This window comes from Neophocaena asiaeorientalis, unplaced genomic scaffold (assembly GCF_003031525.2).
Source record: "Neophocaena asiaeorientalis asiaeorientalis breed wild unplaced genomic scaffold, Neophocaena_asiaeorientalis_V1.1 scaffold43, whole genome shotgun sequence".
In the NCBI taxonomy this organism is placed as follows: Eukaryota; Metazoa; Chordata; class Mammalia; order Artiodactyla; family Phocoenidae; genus Neophocaena; species Neophocaena asiaeorientalis.
In genome coordinates this window covers 9,109,810-9,128,552 of record NW_020173674.1, presented here as the reverse complement: position 1 = coordinate 9,128,552, position 18,743 = coordinate 9,109,810, and the positions used below count along the sequence as shown (strand labels likewise).

General features: G+C 48.4%; 1 protein-coding gene across 1 annotated transcript in view; it reads right to left on the bottom strand.

Annotated features, from left to right (window-relative positions):
- AHNAK (AHNAK nucleoprotein) overlaps positions 1-18,743 on the bottom strand; it is an 81,631-nt gene that overhangs the window by 16,403 nt on the left and 46,485 nt on the right. The window contains exon 5 of the mRNA XM_024748828.1: positions 17,642-17,741. Within this exon, the coding sequence (XP_024604596.1) occupies positions 17,642-17,741 (100 nt within the window). The remainder of the gene's footprint in view (positions 1-17,641; positions 17,742-18,743) is intronic.

Below are 18,743 nucleotides of genomic sequence, written 5' to 3'. Positions count from 1 at the left end.
TCTATAACCACAGACCCCCGCCCAGGCACCGGCTTTTCCTCACTCCCACCACACCTGCCCTCCCCTCCCATTTCATCTCTGGTCTCTAGCCCTACACCTCATCCCTCCTTAGGACTAACAGTTATTGAAAGCTCAGCTGCCACGCCCAGTGGGTCAGCAGTTTTCTCTGTCCTTATTTATTAAAGCTACAGAACTGAAAGCTACTGAAGAAAGTCATGGAAGCGTGTTATAAATTATCATAGCAACGGCCCATGTTCATTCAACATAGGACACTCTCATTTATAAATTATTATAAATCACCTACACCCCCGACGTAACCAGCACAGGCAGTTTTAGCCACATTTTCATGATGAAACTAAGGTCTACAGGTTAGAGGAGCTTCAGAAGGTCACCTGACCAATAAATGGTGGGTGGATAACGTGAATCCAGGCCCTCTCACTCCAGATCCATATATTTTGCTACTTTTTGAATCACCAACTCTGAAAATATCTGCTATCTAAATCCTGCCAAAAGAATGGGCAGAATAAGTAAAAACTGGCAATCCAGCTGAGCTCCTTTGATATGAAGGTCAGTGGAATCAAGCCTGACAATGACTTTTTACTCCCGTGAGTGTTAAATCGTTACTCATGCAAATCACTGGAATTGTTAATTGCAAAGAAGTGTTGGGTATAAACAAGCCACCAACGCATTTCTGCGGATGAGCCAAAGGGTGATGTGGTTTTAAAGGGTTTGCGCTATAAGTGTGAGCAGTCCCTAATGGAAGAAATCCAAGGTGAGGGTGAAGGTGTCATTCTCTCTGTTTTTATCTCCAAGTCCTATAGACCAGGAATGTGTTTCTAATGATGTATCCATCTTCAGCTATTCCAGGACAACACAAAAGTGCCTTACGTTGAAACAAGTTAATTATACAGAATATTAGCCATCTGGATTTTTGCAACCCTTATCACGCCTCGCCTCACTAGAATGGTCCAAGAAGACAAGGACTTGATTTTGCTCATTGCTATGCCCAGGGTCTGGAACATAATGGGCTTTCAATAAATACTGGTTAGATCAATGAATGAAACAAAAACGTATCAATTCAAACATGCCGGGACTTCCCTTGTGGCGCAGTGGTTAAGAATCCGTCTGCCAGTGCAGGGGACATGGGTCCGAGCCCTGGTCCGGGAAGACCCCACATGCCACGGAGCAGCTAAGCCCGTGCGCTACAACTACTGAGCCTGTGCTCTAAAGCCCGCATGCCGCAAGTACTGAAGCCCGTGCGCCTAGAGTCCGTGCTCCGCAACAAGAGAAGCCACTGCAATGAGAAGCCCGCGCACCGCAACGAAGAGTAGCCCCCGTTCACCGCAACTACAGAAAGCCCGCACGTGGCCACAAAGACCCAACGCAGCCAAAAATAAAAATAAAATAAAAATAAAAATTTTTTAATATCCCTGATCCAGTATTTGTGATCATTTAAACAGAGGCTATTAAGAAAATTAACCGTATATCTAAAATGAGGAAGCATTTAAACTATGTGGGATAATAAACTATTTACAAACAACATGCCTGCTAATTATGAATCATTTGTATACTCATTAAGGTCCCCAAGTTTCTCTTCTAAAAGACCTACTTTACTCGATGGTTATGCAAAGCCTAGGTCCTTCCTCTCAGCTTAGTTCAATTACACTTAGTATAGTCTTCAAAGTAATATAATTGCATTTCTTTAAAAGAAAATTCATATTCTACAATTCAAACTTTTGCAGTGATCTCACCAGAAAGCATATCCTATAAACATCTTACATTCTCGATGGCTAGCCCAGCATTCCAAAAATGCATCTTGAAGCACTCAAGTCTTTTGACACTGAGGAATGCATGCTAGCAGCTGTAGTTGGTTGGAAAAAGAAAGATGGACACGCTCTCAGGCAGTTTCCAACATACCCTGCTAGAACTTGCTGCAGTGTCTTTCCTTTCTCCATGTATATATCGAATGGCCCAGATCTGCCATTTTCACCATCAAATTGTTGCATATGCTTTACTCTTTTGAAGTTCAGTTCAGCTCAGTAAACATTTCCTGCAGCCTGATCCTGGGTCAGACCCAGCCCCGGTACTGAGGGCTCAAGGATGAGAAAACATGTAGTCCCTCCCCTCCAGAATCTTCTTCCATTGGGGAGAATTATATGAGTTATATTCCTTATATTGGGATTATATTGACATAACCAGACTATAATGAGAGCTATGGGCTCTCACAGCATAAGGGGCTGTGTGGGTACAAGTAAAGGAACAGGTCATTCCACAAGAGGGAGAGGTGTCAGGGACAGAGAAGGTGACATGTGAAACCATTCAAGTTTACAAAGTGGACAACGCGGGGAAAGCAGAAAGTACAGCTCATCCACGTATGAGCGCTGGATCATAAACCAAAAATCACATGGAAAAACCCCATAGAGATTAGAAAACACTCCTGTAACTAGGGCTCTGCTTCCTAGCCACCAAAACCACAAAAGTTGAGAAGTTTAAAACTCATCACATCATCCAATTGCTTTGTCATCCAGCCACAGAGTGAGGCTTGAGTGCTGAGCAAAGGGTCCAATGAGTGGCCATCGCAGGTGGGCAGGTCCATAACTTTGTGAATGTCCATTTGCAGCAGATCACCATCTCCTGACAATCTTCAACTCATCTCTGTTCTTTCCTGGTGGGGGAGGGGGGAGCGGTGGGACTTCTAAACAGCCCAGTTATCCACAATAACCCTGTGCTAACCCAGTCGGTGAATGTCAATTCGATACATAGACAATAGGAGATAATGGGTCTGTTGCAACCCCTCGGGCCTAACCCTCCCTGCCACGCCCCGGATGCCGGCTCCACCAGTGGTCTACCACTGCAAGTTAAAGAACTTCTGAGCTTATTTGCACCACTACGGGAGAAGTTGGGCATGAGCTTCAGCCTCCTGCAGCCATAGGGATGAGGACAAAAGGGTCACCATCTGGAACTATGGGGATGCCGGCAGTCTTTGCAGGAGTGCTTTCTGGCTGCAAGCACAGTTCGAGCTACCCTAGAGCAGGACTTCCCTGGTGGTTAACTGGTCCAGTGGTTAAGACTCCACGCTCCCAATGCAGGGGGCCCAGGTTCGATCAGGGAACTAGATCCCACATGCCGCAACTAAAGATCCTGTGTGCCGCAACTAAGACCCGGTGCAGCCAAATAAATAAATATTTAAAAAAAAAAAAAAAAGCTACCATTGAGCAGAGTCTCTCGAAGCGACATTTCAGACATTTCGTGCTGGGACTTCCCTGGTGGTCCAGTGGGTAAGACTCCGCGCTCCCGATGCAGGGGGCCTGGACCTGGTTTCGACCCCTGGTCGGGAATCTAGATCCCATATGCTACAACTAAGAAGTCCGCATGCTGCAACTACAGACCCCTCGTGCCACAACTAAGACCTGGCGCAGCCAAAATAAAATTAAAAAAACATTTTGCGCTGGATAATTCTTTGCTATGGGAGACGGGTCTGTGCACTGTAGGATGTTTAGCCCCATCCCTTGTGTCTCAGTCGGTTTAGGCTGCTATGACAAATACCGTATACCATAGACGGGGTGGCTTAAACGACAGAAATCTGTCTCACAGCTGTGGAAGCTGAGAGTCTGAGATCAGAGTGCCAGCATGGTAGGGTTCTGGTAAGAACCCTCTTCCCGGTTTGCCGACGACCTCTCAGTCATATGGCTGAGAGAAAGAGAGGCTGAAACCAAGCAGAAGACGTGGCACGGGCTCAGGCTGGCAAGGGGACCACCCACCAGCGCCCACCCTCACTACCCATGTTATCAGTACACCCTGCGGCTACAAGTCCTCCACCTTCTCTCCGAGTCTGTATTTGCGTTACTATGAAAAAAACAAACAGTCGGGGCAAATCACAGCCCCACCAGAAACCTCTGCGTTATGCTGGGTATTTATTGGCCGCTTAATCTGTGCCAAGCACTGTTCTAAGCCCTTGCAGGAATTCTCTCATTTAATCCTTACGACACACCTATGCGATTGGTACTGTAAGTATAAATGTCATAAATGGGGAAAGAGAGGTACAGAGACGGAGGGAGAGGGGCTCTCCTTTGCAGTCAGGAGAAAGAGAAGCTAAGAAGAAATGGGGAGCCTTCCCTGAACTGACCAGTCCACACAATTGTCCCTCCCGTCCTCCCGCCCTGAGCTCTTAGGCCTTGGTCAACACCCTACCCTAAGCAACACCAGCCAGAAACCAGCCACTGCCCACCCCAGGGTCCCTCTGACACCATACCGTCACCTCCCACTTCCTACCTCTCCGCCAGCACTCCCTGACTCATCCCAGCCCTCCCATGCATATAAACTCAGCCAGCAAAGCCTGTGCCAGGAAGGCATTTCCCCTCACCCGCCTCCCAGCCTCTGCCAGAATTCCTCAGAGAGGTCCAGACCCCTACATGAGGATTGCCAGGGGCCCTTGTTTAAAATACTGTGACAGTGAAATAAGCCAGACACAAAAGGACACACACTACACGATTCCACTTACAGAGGTCCCTAGAGTAGTCAAATTCAGAGACAGAAAGTAGAGCGGTGGTCACCAGGGACCGGGGGAGGGGGAGGGGGCATGGTTGTTTAATGGGGGCAGAGTTGCAGTTCGGGGAGATGAAAAAAGTTCTGGAGATGGTTGGTGGTGATGGTTGCAGAGCAATGTGAATGTACTTAATGCCACTGAACTATACACTCAAAATGGTAAATTTTCTATTCTGTGTATTTTACCACAGGTTTAAAAAAATGCTATGACAAAATCAGAATCTTGAGTGGTGCGGGGAAACCCACGTTTTTAACCAGCTCCCCAGTGGTTCTTATGCCCCCTCAGCATGAGAGCCGGGAATGTCATGGCCTCTTAGCTGTGCGACCTCAGTCAAGTCACAGAACGTACGGATCCCAAAGTCCCTTGTCTGGAAATGGACAAGAGACTTTCCTCACCTGTTCTTGTGCGGATTACACTAGAGGAGGAATGCAAAGTGCCAGGAGTGTGGGAGCTGCCCAACGAAAGTGAACTTGACAGTCGGTCCACAAACACTTCCTGAGCAGCCTGGGTACCAAGCTGAGCCGGGACCTGCCCTCAGTCATCCCTCAAGTCCCTGCGCCTGCACACCGCAGGGGTCTCCCTTCGCCCATTCTCAGGCCTCCGAAGAGTTACCTGCCAGAAACAACATCTGGCAATAGGTAAGGAGGTTCCTGACTTCTCAGAGGCCTTGGTTTGGCAGGTCCGGTCCACACACACATTCCATTCCTCTCAGCAAGAGCCCAGGGGCTGGGAGGGGGGTGGGGCAGGCCCCAAGGCCGCCTCACACCAAAACTGGACCCCTCCGGCCCTGCCAGTGCCCCTCCCAGCCTCCATCACCGACCCAGGGCACTTGGTTCAACTCTCACTCAAGCCATTTCTACCGGCTTCTAGACCTCAGGAGAGCACTGGTAGGAAAGTGCCTCTTCTTTTCCTTTTTTCTCCTCTTCTACTCTTCCCAAACTGACCACCTCTAGCCATGTTTAGAAAAGAAGAACGTCTACACTAGAACAAAAATAGCTTTAAAATAATACCTCCCAGGCCTTTTGGGATAAAAGTGTTTCACTAATGTCGACAGCTAACATTACAAAGTGCACCTACTTCAGCACTTACCGTAATAAGATGGTTGGATGTTTTTAATACCTTTATCTTTTTTTTTTTTTTACTTTCATCTTTTTAAAAGAGGTCCATTTACTTGCGTAGTTTGGGGTCTGTAAAGGGGTAAATGTGCTAGGAAGTTACCTAAAGAGTCACTTCAGGCTAGCACTTTTGTCTTGGGTACCAGGAGGGTCGGAAGGCTGCCAGGCTGCTCGCGACCCCTTTATTAAGGTGTCTCCCCAAGGGCCTGTCACGTACCAAGGAGGACACCCTGGAGAAGGGCCAGGCCTCCAGCCCTCCAACCCAACCCTCCCGTTCCCTTCCTTCCCTCTGCGTGAGGCCATAGCATAAAATCAAAGTCCTCTTTCTAGAACCGGCTCTCCAAGTGGGTCATCCAGCCCTGCGTGCAATCTTGTCCTTTTCCCTGTTTTGCCTAAGAAATTATTCTTGAAAATTTTCCAAAATGGCTTTGGAGAATATTCGTATCTCGAATATTTCACTTCAGTGAAGTGTTTTTCACTTTAATAAAAAGCGATGGCAACTTTGGCCGGTGCCTGGGAGCTGGAATCTAGAGAAGAGGGAGTAAGATGCCCGGTGCCCTTGTGGCTTGATTCTGCCAGATCTGTAGAAGGCTGTCACCCGCTCTCTCCCCATTTCCAGCAGGAGGACAGTAGGCAGGGCTTGGGAAGCCTCGCCTCGCCCAGACCCCCACTTCCTGCCAGGCGGGCAGCCCTCTGGCACCCACTGGTGCCCGCTGGGAGAGCAGACTGGACCCAGTAACCTGTCCTGGACCCTGAGAGCCACAGAACCCTCCCCTTTGCCAATCTTACCTCTCTACTCCTTTCTAGATCCCCCAGTGACTGGTACTCTAAGGGTGGGAGAAAAAAAAGCTCAAGGGTTACATTAAATCATTGGTTGTGACAAAGTGCGTCATTCTAGGTACATAAATTCAGAGGCTAATCAAGCAAACAGAATTAGTGAGAGGAGGGCCTAACCCTTTCTCAGAGGGTTAAGCCTCCAAAGCCTTGATCTCTGGCCCCAAACAGGGCCTTCCTTCCTGAGCTCTCTGCTATGCCAGGAATTCTGCACACAGTAAAAAAAATAAAATAAAAAATCTCCCCTGGATTTACTACTTTCTGATCTGACCAAGTTGGAATGCCTGCATGGAGAAAGCTCCTCGCCTGGAGGAAGATGATACTGCGACACCGCGTAGGAAGCCGGGCCTCAGAAAATAAGGCCCTTCACAGAAAAGCCCAGAGGCTGTCTCTCATGAGGGACTGGATGTAAGAACAGCGCAGCCTGGGTAGTTGCTGGGCTGACCCTTCACCCTGAGGTAACTTGCAGGAGAAGGAAGGTGTTATGGGCTGAATTGTGTCCCCTGCCCCCCAAGTTCACATGTATAAGTACCTCCAGTACCTCAGAAAGTGACTGTATTTGAAGATGGTCTTTAAAGAAGCAGTTAGGTTAAAATCAGATCATTAGGGTGGGCCCTAACCCCATATGACCCCGGTGTCCTTATAACAAGAGGAAATAAAGTCACAGACAGTTACAGAAGGATGACCGCGTGGAGGCAGGAAAAGACCGTCATTTATAAGCCAAGGAGAGGGGCCTCGAGAAACCCACCCTGCCACACCTCGATCTTGGACTTCTAGCCTCCAGGTTTGTGAAAAAACAAACGTCTGCTGCTCAACCATCTGGTCCTGGAGGCCCGAGCAAACTCGTCCAGAAGATGCAGCTGTAGAAAACCACGTGCCCCGGATGGGAGTGGCACAGATGAAACTTCAGGAAGTTCAGAGAAGAGGTGAGATTTATTAAGAACTTGCAGGGAGGGTGGGAGATCCTCAGATATGATGTTTGGCTACAACATCATATGCTGCATCTGTGGAAGCCCTTTCAGTCAAATCGCTGAGGAGGGAAAGAGAAGAATGAAAGAAAAGTGAATCTGCTCTGTATGTGGAATTTCCAGAATTCCCCTCCCTGTGGGGTCCTAGGTTGGGGTGGCCACGAGAAAGGTGTGCAGGACTTGGAGGGTGCAGGGGAAGCGCAGCCCTTTTGTGCTCCGAGGGTGGAGCAGGGCAGACAGATGCGGGGCAGTTCAGGCATATTTCTTAGTGGGGCAGCCACTGGCCCGAAGCCCCTCCACTCCTGGGCCAGGTGTGTGCAGCTCTGGGGTGCGGGGCCCCTGCTTGCCCAGAATGTCACTGCATCGTGGTGATCTCAGGTGGTGAGAGCCCTTCCGGTCTGTCCCCTGTCCTTCCCACTCTGCATGCATCTTCCCTCCCAAGCTGGCCCGGCTGAGACCAGCATTCTAGGCTCGACCCTCCAGCGCCTCATTCCTGCCTCCGCACGTCCTACCCTCAGACCTACCACTGCCACCAAAAAGACCTCCCCAAACCTCTGCTTCTAGCAAGTCATCCTTCAGCGCACTTCAAAGGCTGGGTCCTTCCAGATCAAGTCTAAACCCTCTGACTAGATGCTAAGACCTTTTATAATCTGTTCCCAACTTACTGCCCCACCGTCTTCCCTGCTGCTCCCCAATACACGCTCTCTGCCGAGTGAGGCCAGTCCCTTCCTCCCTGTTGGGGTCTGCCATGCCCACTCCATCACTCAGATATGTCCCCACGCTGTCAGACCTTTCCTTCTTCAAGGTCCAGCTCAAGTCTCATCTCCTTCACAAAGCCTTCATCAAGGCCATTAGGTGCAGTATTTAAGAGAAAAGACGCTGGAGCCAGGCTGTCTGGATTCAGATCCTGGCTTTGCACTTCCAGCTCTGTATGACTTTGAACAAATTACTTAATCTTTCTGTGCCTCAGGTTCCTCCACTGGAAAATGGAGATGAACAGGGTTCGCAGAGTTATTGTGAAGCTTAAATGAGTTCAAGTCGCGTAAAACATTTGTATTGTGCCCAACACACAGAAAGCACTTGATAAGGGTTAGTTCTTATTTCATTTTTATTATTACGTGACCATTTCATCCCTCTCCGAGACTCTTTCCCCTGAATTTCTACACCTGGTGTAATGGAGACCACATCACTCAAGTACTTAATTACAGTCAGTCTTGTCCTGTTCGCTGCAATTTCATGTGTAACGAACAGGAACAAGAACATCTTATCTGTGATCAGAACGTCAATAAGCAGTAGCTAATTCATGAACATAAACGATTCCTCGTTCTTTACTTTCAGCATAAGGGGGAGAACTTGCCCTGTTTCTTCCTGGTAGCATTTAACCCCTAAGAGATCCAGGAGGGAAAAGATAGGGACAACGTATCAGGAACAGGAAGACATGAAAATGCCCACAGAATGGTCCTGAATCCCATCCTCCTGGAACATTTGAACACCAAGAAGATGACATTTTGACAGACATGGTTTTCACATCAAGAAGCACTGTCTGACCAGAGGCAGGGCCCTCAGCCAGTGTCCGCTCCCTGGAAACTGAACAGCACCCAAGTAACAGAAGACCCCGAAGGCCCAGGGCCCAAGGGGCCAGCAGATAGCCATAGTATCAAGGTGGGGTGGGCCCCTGACACTGCACAGGCTCCCAGCTTTGCTGCCAAGGGCCTTCTGGTTTACCATCCAGACCACTGAAATCTCATGAATCAGTCCATAGATCAAGACAATACAGAAGTTATGCAGCACTCAGCTGTTTCAGGTCTCCGTTTCTTCCACTTTAAAATGAAGGGATTGGTGGAACCAGAGGATAGCTAACAAACCACCCAGTTCTGCAATTCTGCACAGTGAGTTCTTTGCACAGTCAGAGCAAGCAAAGGCAGTCAAGGAGGACTCTGAGAGGTTGATTTCCATCAATACTACCCAAAGCACTCTATAGATTCAAAGCAATCCCCATAAAAATTCCAAAGGCATTTTTCACAGAAATAGGAAAAAAAATCCCAAAATTTTTACGGAATCACAAAAGTCTCTGAATAACCAAAGAAATCTTGAGAAGGAAGAAAGCTGGAGGCATCGCACATCCTGGTTTTAAACTATATTACAAAGCTGTAGTAATCAAAGCAGTACGGCATTGGCATAAAACAGACACATAGATCAATGGAACAGAACAGAGAGCCCAGAAATTAAACCATGCATTTATGGTTAATTAACTTACAACAAAGGAGCCAAGACTATACAATGGGAAAAAAGATAGTCCCTTCAATAAATGAGAGCTGAATTTCCCCTTCCCCGTACACAGAGCTGCACAAAAGAAGGAAAAAAACCAGAGCCACAGAATAGCCCATCTGTGCTTCATGCATTTGGCACTAGAGCCCTCCTGGCTGAGAGGTGCCAAAGCCAAGGATGAATACAACAAGGTGTGCAACTTCCCCAGGTTTAAGTTTCAGCTCTGACACTTACAGGCAAGTTACCTGATTTTTGTGAAGGCTCAGTTTTCTCAGCCAATACACAAGACTAATAATAATACTTACTTCATGCACTTATTGATTAAAATGTAAAGCACCTTGCACAGGACCCAAAGCAGAGGAGGTGCCCAAATCATTCAGAAAATGTTGATCAGGTACCCAGTAAGGGACAGACACCATTCCAAGGCACTGGAGCACAGTCTTGCACACACACAAAAAAAAAACCTCCCCCTTATAGAGTTTAATTTTAGAAGGAGAAGACAGATAATAAGAAATAACCTTAATAAAGGTCAGATTTCCTCAAAAGCACAGGAGAAGAATATGAAGAAAAATCAACTAGGGTAAAAAGGATAGAGATGGAGGTGGGATTTCTAGGTAGAATCCTCAGCAAAGTCCACTCAGAGAAGACGAGCCTTGAATGGACAACTCAGTAAGTGTCACTATTATCCTCATGGCCAGTCCTGTTGGCGCCAGGGTTTGGTGCCAACAATGTATTTTTCCTGGTGTCCAAATGGGCATTTCTCCCCAACATATCTCACAAAAGAGAGTGTCAGGGTTGGAAGAGACTCAGATTCTCTGGTTCATTTTATAGAGGAAGAATGAAACCCACAAAGGTGGGCCAACAAACCCAGGGTCACACGGTTAGTTCAGAGACCGAGATTGGTGCCACCTCCAGTCTTCTGACTCTAAGACCAATATTCTTGCCTCTGCTTCACACCCTGTTGCCCTAGGCTGACTCAGACCCATGTAAAATTGAGGCCTGGAGCCTGGAAGATTTCTAGCCTGGTGTATTTCAGCCTGCACAGTAGCTCAGGGTTATTAGCTGTGCAGTCTGAATACATATCTTTCAGACACATTTACAGGGGAAAAAAATCATCATGGATTTGCAAGAAGACATTCACGAACCAGCGACCCCAGATTGAACAAATAAAAATTAAAGACCGTCACTTCAGGGCATCCCTGGGCACCAAGAATACCACACACACAAGTGCAACCACCCTGAAACCACTTATATGACACTCCTCAGCTGTAAGGCAGTCATCAAAAGACCAAGAATTTGTTGGCTTTTTTCCCCTCAGATTGTCATCAAAATGTAAAAACACTCTTTGATTTGCGTAGACTCCTTGAGCCCCTGAGAAGATACCCACAGAGTCCAGTTTGGGGAACTCAAATATGGCACAGTTTTTTTTTTGTTGTTGTTTTTTGGCACAGGTATTTGAAGGGCTGTTCGTTATAGGATAAATCCTTGCAGTGATCAGGGGCATTTACAAGAACTACTAAGGCTAAAGGGGGCTGCAAAAAGTGATCAACCCAGTTTGCTTCATTTTGAAGCTGCCCTGGGCCAGGAGGATGAGACTGGAGCCTGGTAGCCATGGGACTTTCATACGTCTGCATAACTCTCAGAGACTAGGAACATCTGTGGGCCGTTAAGGTGGGGACCTCAGAGCACCATCCATCCATTCATTGAACAGATACTAATTGAGCACCTAGTGTGTGCCTGGCACTGTTACAGGCACTGAGGATATGACAGGAAACCAAACAAAGCCCCTGACATCATGAAGCTTACATTCTAGTGAGGAGGAAGGAAAGGAACAGATTAGGGAGGGAGCGTGTGTCAGACAGTGATAAACAAGTGGGTAAAAGGCATGGGTGATGCCTGGAATCAGGAGAGCAAGGGCTTGTTACTTCAAGTAAGTTTCCAGAGAAGGGCTCTCTAGAGAGGTGACATTGGAAGCCGAAGAGTTTGTCAAGGGAAGAACATTCTAGGCATAGTTCTCCGCAAACTCAAAAGCCCTGAGGCGGAACAGCAAGGGGACACTTGTGGCCTGAGCTGATGAGGGAAGGAGAGGTGGGGTCAGACGAGCAGTGAGGGTCAACAGACCTTTGCAAGCACTTAAATTTTGCCTCGAGTGAGATGGGGAGTGAGATGCTGGAATGAGGAATGACATTATTTGACTAATGTTTTTAAAGGGTTGAACTTATTGCTGTGCTCAGAAGAGACCACAGGGGGACCAAGACTGAAACAGGGAGGGCAGTTAGGAAACAATTGTCATAATGCAGACGAGCGGGGTGGTGGCCTGGATCCCGCGTTCGGGATGGTGAGAAGTGACTCGATTCTGGATACGGAGGATGGAGCCGATGGGAATTGCTCATTGTCTAAACATGAGTTGTAAAAGAATTTGAGAAGTCCAAGATGACGCCAGAGTTTTAGCCTGAAGCACCTGAGGGTAGAGTTGACATTGATGGAGATAAAGTTCATGGGAGGGCCTGGGGTGGGTGGGGGTGGGGGAGAAGGGAGGTAAAGAGAGAATTTTCCCACCAGGTGTTCAAGCTCTGATCTTGATTTATAAAGTCAACCTTGCATAAGAGATGGACCATATGATCCCACAATTCCACCACAGGGCATAACACTCAAAAGAATTGAAAGCAGGGACTCATACTTGTACACCAATGTTCGCGGCAGTGCCATTCACAATAGCCAAAAAGTGGAAACAACTCAAATGTCCATTGACAGATGACTGGATAAGCAAAATGTGACCTATACACACAATTCAGCCTATAGAAGAAAGGAGGTTCTGACACATGCTACAGAATGGACGTACCTTGAAGACGTTATGCTACGTGAAGTAAGCCAGCCATCAAAGGACAACTGTATGGGGCTTCCCCGGTGGCGCAGTGGTTAAGAATCCGCCTGCCAATGCAGGAGACACAGGTTCAAGCCCTGGTCCGGGAAGATCCCACACGCTGCGGAGCAACTAAGCCCGTGCGCTGCAACTACTGAGCCTGCGCTCTAGAGCCCGCGAGCCACAACTACTGAAGCCTGTGCGCCTAGACCCCATGCTCCGCAACAAGAGAAGCCACTGCAATGAGAAGCCCTCACACCGCAACAAAGAGTAGGCCCCACTCGCCGCAACTAGAGAAAGCCCGCGTGCAGCAATGAAGACCCAACACAGCCAAAAATAATAAATATTTTTTAAAAAGGACAAATGTATGACTCCACCAATATGAGGCACCTAATGTAGTTAAATTCATAGAGACAGAAAACAGAATTGTGGTTGCCAGGAACTGGAGGGAGAAAAGGGGAAGTTATTGTTTAATGGGTACAGAGCTTCTGCTTGGAAAGATGAAAGTGTTCTGGGGACAGAGAATGGTGATGAGAGCACAGCAATATGAATGTACTTAATGCCACTGAACCGTACACCTAAAAATGGTTAAAATGCTAAATCTTATGTATATTTTACAATTAAAAAAAATTAGATGGCAATCTCACAGGTTAGTCCACTGGCAAGGGCTCTATAAGGCTTTAGAGGGACTTCCCTGGCGGTCCAGTGGTTAAGACTCCACACTTCCACTGCAGGGGCCACAGGTTTGATCCCTGATCAGGGAACTAAGATCCCAAATGTGCAATCAATCAATCAATAAATAAAGGCTTTAGAGATTTATAAATACAAACTCAAAAAAAAACCCCAAAAAATCATCCTAGAGTTTCCCCATGGTTAGTGGTGGTTGCAGGAATATATGCACCTAATCCACCAAGAAAGCTTCAACAGGGAGAGACAGAACACTGGGGGAGGGGCAGAGGTGAAATAGAAGCCTATTCCAGGCAGAAAGAACATATGAAAGAGATACGACTGGGAATTCCCTGGTGGTCCAGTGGTTAGGACTTGGTGCTCTCACTGCCAGGGGCCCAGGTTGGATCCCCGATCAGGGAACTAAGATCCCACAAGCCATGCAGCACGGCCAAAATAAGAGAGAGAGAGAGAGAGAGAGAGAGAGAGAGGACTTGAATAAGACGGCCAGAGAAGGAAAGAGGATTGAAACAGCAGGAGCAGGGATGCTGTGGACCAGCAAAGGTGGGGAGATCTGATGACGGCTTTGGTGACCCAGAGAAAGTCATTGTGTTTAACATCCTGTGTGAAGCTGATAAAGGGGCATAATTACAAGAGGTCACATTACTGAGTACTTACTCTGTGTCTAAGCCCTGCTCAGCTACTAACTGGCTTAATCCTCACAACCACCACACAAGGGAACTACTCTAATCACCCTGATTTCACAAATGGGGAAACAAGAACCTGTCCCATCAGAAGGTTAGAGTAGCAGAAACAGGACTGAAACCCCGGCAGTCCAGTTCCGGAGCGGAGCTCTTAACCACGAGGCCACCCAGCTCTCAATGCCAGACAGTGTGACGTGCAAACATTGTGACTTTGGGGGTGGACATTTATAGATTCAACTTCCCAGCATTTCATCTTTCAAAACCCTCTTAGGCACTTAAGACACCACGTGGCCAGATAGAGGTCTTGAGCAAAAGCCCCACTGGTCTGAACCTCATGGTCTTATCTCAAAGTCCAGACACGGCTCTCTGATCAAACACACTGATTTTCTGCTTATTTACCAAAAATGACTCTTTGTGACAACAGCTGACAGCAGTGCTGCTGTGAGAAAGCCGACCCCAAGCTCTGTTCTGTTTTTAACTATTAAGGGACACGGCAGAAACCTCTTGAGAAGCTGAAGTAGAGAAAGCCCGAGGCCAATGGCGGGGGCAGGAAATGTTCGTTTCAGCTGAAGTCAGGTTTACATGAAATTCCGACTTCAAAGTCCATGAAAGTGAGGGCCCTGAAAGAAGGTTTCAAAGGAAATGTTTGTGATCAGGGAAAAGCCTGTAACCTGGCCAGTAGAGGAGTCCCAGCAAGGACAGCTGTAATCTTTCTCCTGTCGTTGAAAGCAAAGCTCGCGAAGATGAAAAGCCACAGCGAGTTCTTCTAAGCTCCGCAGACTTTATGTGAATCCCCGTGCCTGGCTGCATGAACTCTACCTCCTTCTGTGCCGGCTGTCAGTAAATGCTTACTGAATGAATAGATGTGATGCATCCGGTGTGGTGTATAACAGGTCCTTTGGGGAAAGGGGTCAAATCCCAATCATCTTTAAATCTTGAGACACTTAATAAATGTTGAAGTACATCGTACTAGAAAAAAGTGCTGCGTTGGAAACGCAAACACTGTGAGAGCCTAAGCTGCTCCCAAAAGGACGAGAGAGGAGTATGCAGCCACGTGAGAGCTGGGAAGCCAGTCAGAAGCTCCTGCCGTCATCTCTCTATTGTATGTGCCAGGCATACTGTGCAGGGGACCTTCCCGGGTCCCCAGGGGATGTGAAGTCTAGCAGAAGCCCAGTACTGTGGGAGTTGAAATGGGGGTGCCCGGCACCGCAGGAGGGCACTGAGCCCAGGCCCAGAGGCTCAGGGGGTCTGAGGTAGTGACTCAAAGGCCCAGAAAAACGGGAGGCAGAAAGAGTGTTGGGGAGAATTGTGAAGACAGGAGCAGGGACCAACATCATGAATTTGGGTACCAGCACTCTGGTATGCGTGGGGCGAAAGGTGCACATGGGAAAGCCATGGGTGCTGAAATGCAAGCAGGTCATGGCAGCCTTGGGTGCTAAGCCAAAGACATGAACTTCACCCTGAAAGCCAAGAGGAGCCTCTGAAGAATTATAAGCACGGGAGTAACATGATCCGATTTTTATTTTAGACTGGCCTCTACTTAAAGCTCACTCCCTCTGTGGAGGAAAAGGTCTAAGACAGGCGGACCAGTAAATAATGGTGACAATTGCAGTAAATAATGAAAACCTAAGACGTCAGGGATGTTAGGGAGGGAGGTGCTGGTGTGGCGACCAGATGGTTACAGAGCTGATCAGAGGCAGAGAAAACTCGACGGGGGTCCGGTTGGCAGGGTGAGGGGAGGCGCAGGTGGGCCCAGTGCTGGAAAGCGGGCTTGAGAGTCAGCAGCCCCAAGAGGTTGCCCAGAGAGTCCAGAGCGAGAAAAATAAAGAGCCCAGGACAGGTCCTCGAGAAATTCTGCCACTTGTGAGCTCGCGGGAAGAGACAAGGCCATAAGGGGCCTGGGAAGGTCGTCCTAACCATGCAGACAAAAGAGAACTCACTAGGGAATTCCCTAGCAGTCCAGTGGTTAGGACTTGGCACTTTCACGGCTGCGGTCTGGGTTCAGTCCCTGGTCGGGGAACTGAGGTCCCGCAAGCTGTGCAGTGAGGTCAAAAAAAAAGAAAAAGAGGGCTTCCCTGGTGGCGCAGTGGTTGGGAGTCTGCCTGCCAGTGCAGGGGACATGGGTTTGGGCCCTGGTCCGGGAGGATCCCGCATGCCGTGGAGCAACTAGGCCTGTGCGCCACAGCTGCTGAGCCCGCGTGCCACAACTACTAAGCCCGTGTGCCACAACTGCTGAGCCCGCGCGCCTAGAGTCCGTACTCCGCAGCGGGAGGGGCCCCCACAGTGAGAGGCCCGTACACGGCGGTGAGGAGTGGCCCCCCACTCACTGCAGCTAGAGAGAGTCTGCGTGCAGCAACGAAGACCCAACGCCTCCAAAAAACAAAGAAACAAACAAATAAATAAATCTCAAAAAAAATAAGTCTTTAGAAAGAAAAAGAGAGAAATCACTAAGCCAGGGGAGGAGGGGGATTCCAGGAAGGAGAGGACACAGCACCAAACGCCCTGAGACTACCCTGGGCGGAATGAAGGATGAGCTAGAACCGCTCTGGGTGGAGCCGGGGGGAAGCCCCATAGCAGTGGGTGGGGCACTGGCATGAGTGGGACATAAGGAAGAGGTGATAGAGAAAGCAGGTGACCTTTTCAAGCAGGTTGGCTCTACAAGGACAACACCACAGCAAGGGGGGGAGGGGCTGAAGGAGGGTTGCTTTAAAGGGGGAAGGACGAGAGCGTATTCATTTGCCGAAAGGAGATGCCAAGATAGAGGTGGGGTGCTGAGGAGAGCAGGGGTGACTGAGGGAGGTGAGGGAAGGGTATGCACAGAACCCCTGGAGGGATAAGGCTAATGCTGGGATGGAGGAGGGGGGGGCGGCGTCTGCGGGGGCGAAGGGACAGGAAACCCCAATATTCCCCAGTGACGAACGAACAGTGACTGCTCCAGCTGGTGGTGCCATGTGAGATGCAGGCTCGGTGAAGATTTCAACATTTCAAGAGAAGCTAGGCTATTCCTTTTGAATACATTCCCGATTCTCTGGAAATCTCCTGATTTTTAAATGTTCGCAACTACCTCAAATACAGTAAGCCCCAACCCTGACTATGGCCCAAATTAAGATCCCCATGACCAGGATTTCCACTTCCCACAGTTACTTCTTCCTCTCATCTCCCCCTTCATGTGGGCGTCTCCCCTCTGGAGAAAGCATTTTCGTTACAGGATCCAAAATACTTTTTCCTCAACTCTGTGGATCTTCACTAGAAGTAGCTACTAACCCTTAAGTTCTAAGTCTCTGGTCTCTGCCCCACCCTGAATTCAACAGATACTGTCCTATAAGCCGTGTAAATGTTCCACATATGCCACACATGTTAACAGCCCTACATACAAAGAAACCCTTGAGACTCCTTTGGAAGGAGTCAATTATTCTTCTGTATTCTTCTAATTCTTCTGTGTGTTTTCCACAGGCTTTCAAACAGCTGAAAGGAGAGAGGAAGACTTGAATTTCTAGGTCCTAGAGAGGAAGGTGGGGGGGCCCTGGTGCTCCAAGCCAGCTCTCTCCTGAGTGTGGCTTCTGGTCCAGGGAGGCATGGTCATCTGCACAGGCTCCCATGAGCCTCATGTCTGGATGGAGGTATCATTATTACAATTAAAGTTATCATTCTTTCGGGGCCCACGAAACTTCTCTCACCTGTGTTTGGGGTGGAGACTGACTCTGCCCGGGCTTGGCTGGTGGCTTCCTCAGGTTTATTCTGGTCTTTGCATTCCAGGGCTGATGGCTGTGGTACATTCTAACGACAAGGACAAGGGTTGTTACCAGTCACACATCAAATCACCCAACCAATTAACGTTTCTCAAATGCCTAATATATAAAAAAAACGAGGGGCCCCACGTTTACGCCCCACCGCATCTCAGTCCAGCCCACCCGTCACTTGGAAGCTCTGCCTGTAGAAGAGATAACAGGAGCTTAAGAAGGAAGCTGGCATCAGCTGAAAGACATCCTTCTGTGAAAGTCCAGTGACCCTCATAGAAAGGAGACAATGCCATCTCAGGTTCATCAGTACAGCAGACCCAGTCCCTGGCCTCAAGGGTTTGGCGGTGGCAGAAGAAAAGAGATAAGATGCAATTCAATACTGAGGAACAAGATGTTGTCAAGTGAGGAACGTGTAGAAAGGAGGGTGTGTTACTGTCCACTCTGCATCTTTTCTCTGTACCACAACTGACCCGGATGCCATGTGGCAGGAGCTCTAACCAGTGGATTGAATTCCACTAAGAGTTCCTGAAGCCTATGTGGTAGATCTCCAACGCAGGGGTCACCACCATCTCAGAGTACGGGGTCCCCTGAGGAAGGGAAGCCTACCTGAGCACGGGATTCCCTGGCCAATGCCAGAATCCTGTCTGGCAACAACATGGAAACCAGTTTGTGGAGAACAGAGTCACTATCAGTAGCTTCCACAGGCTGTTCCTTTCAGGTGTTTGCTCAAGTTGAACATCAGCCCAAGAAATTACTCTTTCTCGGGAGAAAGTAACTTGGAGATTGATGAAAGAATGAGTCTGGATCTTCAACTTCAAATTGGTCAATTTTCTTATTCATGCTTTCTTCTTCCAGGTGATGTATCCTCACCATAAGTAACAAGCACATCCCTCATTAGACTTTCCTAAGGGCCGAGACCATGGATTACTTGTCTTTGTATCCCTGTTTATAGAGCCTAGCACATTGTCCCAGGCACTCTGGAAAAGTCTGTGGCTTGAATAGATGACTGGGAAAGGAAGGAAGGGAGGGAGGGAGGGAG